The sequence below is a fragment of the Curcuma longa genome, unplaced genomic scaffold, assembly GCF_044706935.1.
Source record: "Curcuma longa cultivar G26 ecotype Majalengka, Jawa Barat unplaced genomic scaffold, ITB_CL_G26_1.1 contig_16344, whole genome shotgun sequence".
Lineage (NCBI taxonomy): Eukaryota > Viridiplantae > Streptophyta > Magnoliopsida > Zingiberales > Zingiberaceae > Curcuma > Curcuma longa.
In genome coordinates this window covers 5,824-9,467 of record NW_027430330.1, presented here as the reverse complement: position 1 = coordinate 9,467, position 3,644 = coordinate 5,824, and the positions used below count along the sequence as shown (strand labels likewise).

At 34.1% G+C, this 3,644-nt stretch overlaps 1 protein-coding gene across 1 annotated transcript; it reads left to right on the top strand.

The window, feature by feature from the left end:
- Positions 1–2,426: 2,426 nt before the first annotated feature.
- Positions 2,427–3,271, top strand: LOC141816381 (uncharacterized). Its single transcript, XM_074704170.1, has 2 exons — positions 2,427–3,135; positions 3,243–3,271. The coding sequence occupies exons 1-2, from the start codon at positions 2,442–2,444 to the stop codon at positions 3,269–3,271; spliced, it is 723 nt and encodes a 240-aa protein (XP_074560271.1). The 5' UTR covers positions 2,427–2,441.
- The last annotated feature ends 373 nt before the right edge of the window (positions 3,272–3,644 follow it).

The window sequence follows — 3,644 nt, the reverse complement described above, 5'->3', positions numbered from 1 at the left end:
AAAATTAAAATAAAACAAATAATTTAAAAGATGGGCTTTTATATGAATAATTATGCATTATGGACTGTTAAATATGTATAAATCCAAGTAAAAATGATCTAAACCTTTAATGTGTAGAGATTAGAGAGTAATTTTTATTTATATAATGGACTAAAATAAAAATATCAAATGTAAAACAGTCATAGCCTCGAAATTAAGCGGTGAGGTCCCTCTATTTTTTGAATTTCATCATCAGAAATAGATATCCAGATGTGCTTATAATACTTTTAGTTTATTGGTGAATTCTTAGTGATTTAGCATGAATTTTCTCAATGAAGTTCTTCCCCTACATATATAATATATTTTAGATGGCCGTCTAGTTCTATCGAGTTATCTAATGAATATAATGTTTAATTTGAGTTTGAGAGCATCGTCAGCGGCTTTCCTCCGTGCTGAGTGGCTTTCTGAGATGAAGGTACAGATGTTGTCTCTCTTGACTGTCACGATATATCTTTATGTCCTCTGGCTTCCCTCCGTGCTCCTCGAAGATCACCAGAAGGTTGTCCTTGGGCTTCAAGATGGACCGTGGCACATGGTGTCTGCCAGTGTTAAGTCACTCTGAGAAGCAGGATCTTAATCTTTCGTTGCAGAAGAGGATGGAGGTCAAGTCGAAGGCGACTGGGTCATTTCCAGAGGGAGCATTGAAGTGTCTCTGGAAACAGAGAAGAAGTTACGGATATCGTAGTCAATCAATGTTCAGAAAAGAGTTTCCATGCGCATGAAGATGAAGCATCTTAATTACTTTGTACCATACGATTGCACATATTAGAATTTTGAGATCATAATTGTAATTATAAATGTCTAATGTCATCAATTAAATAAGTCAAAAATTAATGTGATCAAAATTATGATTAAAGAATTTGACTTAAGGATTTAATTGTCATGAATATAATAGTGTGGATACCACATGTGTAATTTCTAATTTGTTGAGGGGTCAAATTAGAAATAAGCAAATTTGGATAATTATAAAAAAGAGTTATGGTCCCAGTTTACAGAACAACGCTTCAGTTTTGTACCCCATCGACAAAACTCTCTGGATTCTTAAGAAAATCTATAAATTGAAGATCATTGCTCGAGATCGACTGCAAACCATGAGTTCTGGTATGCTTCCGCAATTCTGATTATTATGCTTGTGATTTCTTGAGAATTGAGTAGAGTTTAGGATTTTGTGTTAAGATTTCCCTATCCATTTTTCTTACAATGGTATCAGAGCGAGGTTATTCCAAATTCTAAAGAAATTATTCTATTTTGGTTGTTCATACGCCTACTGTTTTGTTCTATTTTTCCATCCGCTTGTTCATCATCGGACATGGTGAAATTTGATTTTGGGATTTGACTGTCGAAATACGGGATAAATCGGCCAAATTCAGGCCGATTTCTGACGGCATAAGTGACCCACGACAAGCGATCATGATGAGACAAGTGATCATCGAAAATCGTTGTCGGAAATCACTGTCGAGAAATTGCCTTTTAAAAAAAAACACAGCGAATAAGTTTTTTATTAGGAAAGAAGCGGTGAGGCAGCGGTTGCGTTTTTTGGCAACGATGAGCAGTTGCGTCATTTTGGCAACGGGATTTTGGGTTTTGGCATAAAAAAAAAAAAAACCCATCATTGGCCAACCATCCTAATCACTTGCAAGAAGGAAAGAAATCATGTTCATTTGGAAATTTCAAATTTTAGACTATATGTGGGCCACATGTGGACCATTTACCATGGGTCCATTTAAAATTTTACAATCCATTTAATTATTTGGATAATTTAATAATTACAATAAATTTAATCATTAAAATAATTATTTTATAATATTGATTTAAATTTTTAATTGGATTGTATGGATTTTATTAATATCTATTATTTTAAATTAAATTAAATTTAAATTATATGTCGCCAAAGTGACCTCTGATATTTGAATTTAATTTTATTTGACATATTGAGATATTATTAAGGTATTAAATAAAGTGTAAATGTATATATTTATGTAAGTATTAGTCGGCCCAAAGGAAGATTTATATTTACAAAATTATACATTTACTTGTGATAATAAACACGTAACATTTATAAGGTTTTTTTGTTATTTTTCATGAATTTAATAAATCGATCCAAAGATAGATTTATTATTTGTCATGCATTATTGTTAGTGTTTGATTATTACAACAAGAGTACCACTTGCAAATAATATTACTGTCCAAAGACTTGATATTATTGTTGCACTAGGTATCTTTTGATGGGATTTGCCATTTATATTAATTTATTCGACATGAGCATGTTATTTATGTTATATTCTTATGTTCTTTTTACAGCAAATGTTGCTACTATTTCTGCTAACTTAAGTTCAGTGTCGATCCTTAATGGAACAAATTTTAAGGATTGGAAAGAGAACATCCTTATTGTTCTTGGCTGCATGGATTTAGATCTTGCGATTAGGACAGAGCAACCTACTACTCCTACAGATTCTAGTACCTCTGAACAGAGGGTTAATTATGAGAAGTGGGATCGCTCTAACCGCATGAGTCTTATGATCATCAAGCGCGGCATACCTGAGGCTTTTAGAGGTGCGGTGTCTGATAGTGTCACCAAAGCTAAGGAATATCTCGATGAGATTGAGAAGCGCTTTGCCAAAAGTGATAAAGCGGAAACAAGCACAATTCTGAAAAGCTTGATTTCCATGAAGTATAAAGGCAAGGGAAATGTTCGGGAATATATCATGGAAATGTCCCACCTTGCATCAAGGTTGAAGGCACTTAACCTTGAATTGTCGGACGACATGCTTGTGCATTTAGTGCTTATTTCTCTTCCAAATCAGTTCAGTCAGTTCCAGATCAGTTATAACTGTCAAAAGGAGAAATGGACTCTTAATGAGCTCATTTCGTACTGTGTTCAAGAGGAAGAGAGGTTGAAGCAAGATAAGGCTGAAAGTGCCCATTTGGCAAGCACCACTAAAGATAAGGGCAAGAAAAGAAGGAATGAGGCTACTAAAGGTCCTTATGTGAAGAAACAAAAGCAGGATAATGACAAGAAAGGTTGTTTCTTCTGTAACAAGCCTGATCATGTCAAGAAAGAATGTCCTAAGTACCACGCATGGCGTGCGAAAAAGGGTGTGTTTTTAAATTTGGTCTGTTCTGAAGTCAATTTAGCTTCAGTACCTAGAAACACTTGGTGGTTAGACTCCGGTGCTACTACTAACATAAGTGTTTCTATGCAGGGTTGCCTGAGCTACCGAAAGCCAAATGATGCTGAAAGATGCATTTATGTAGGTGATGGCAAGTCAGTAGAAGTGGAAGCAATAGGGCATTTTAGATTGTTGTTAAGCACTGGTTATTATTTAGATTTAATAGATACTTTTGTTGTACCGTCATTTAGACAGAATTTGATTTCTGTTTCTAATTTGGACAAATTAGGTTATTGTTGTTCGTTTGGAAACAATCAGTTCAGTTTATCTATTAATTCTAATATTGTTGGAACCGGTTCACTTATACTTTATGACAATCTATATATGCTTGATATAAATGCTTCTTATATTGAGATCCTTAATGCTGAATCACGTGGTACTAAGCGTAAATTTAATACTGAAAACTCAGGTGCATTATGACACAGACGTTTAGGA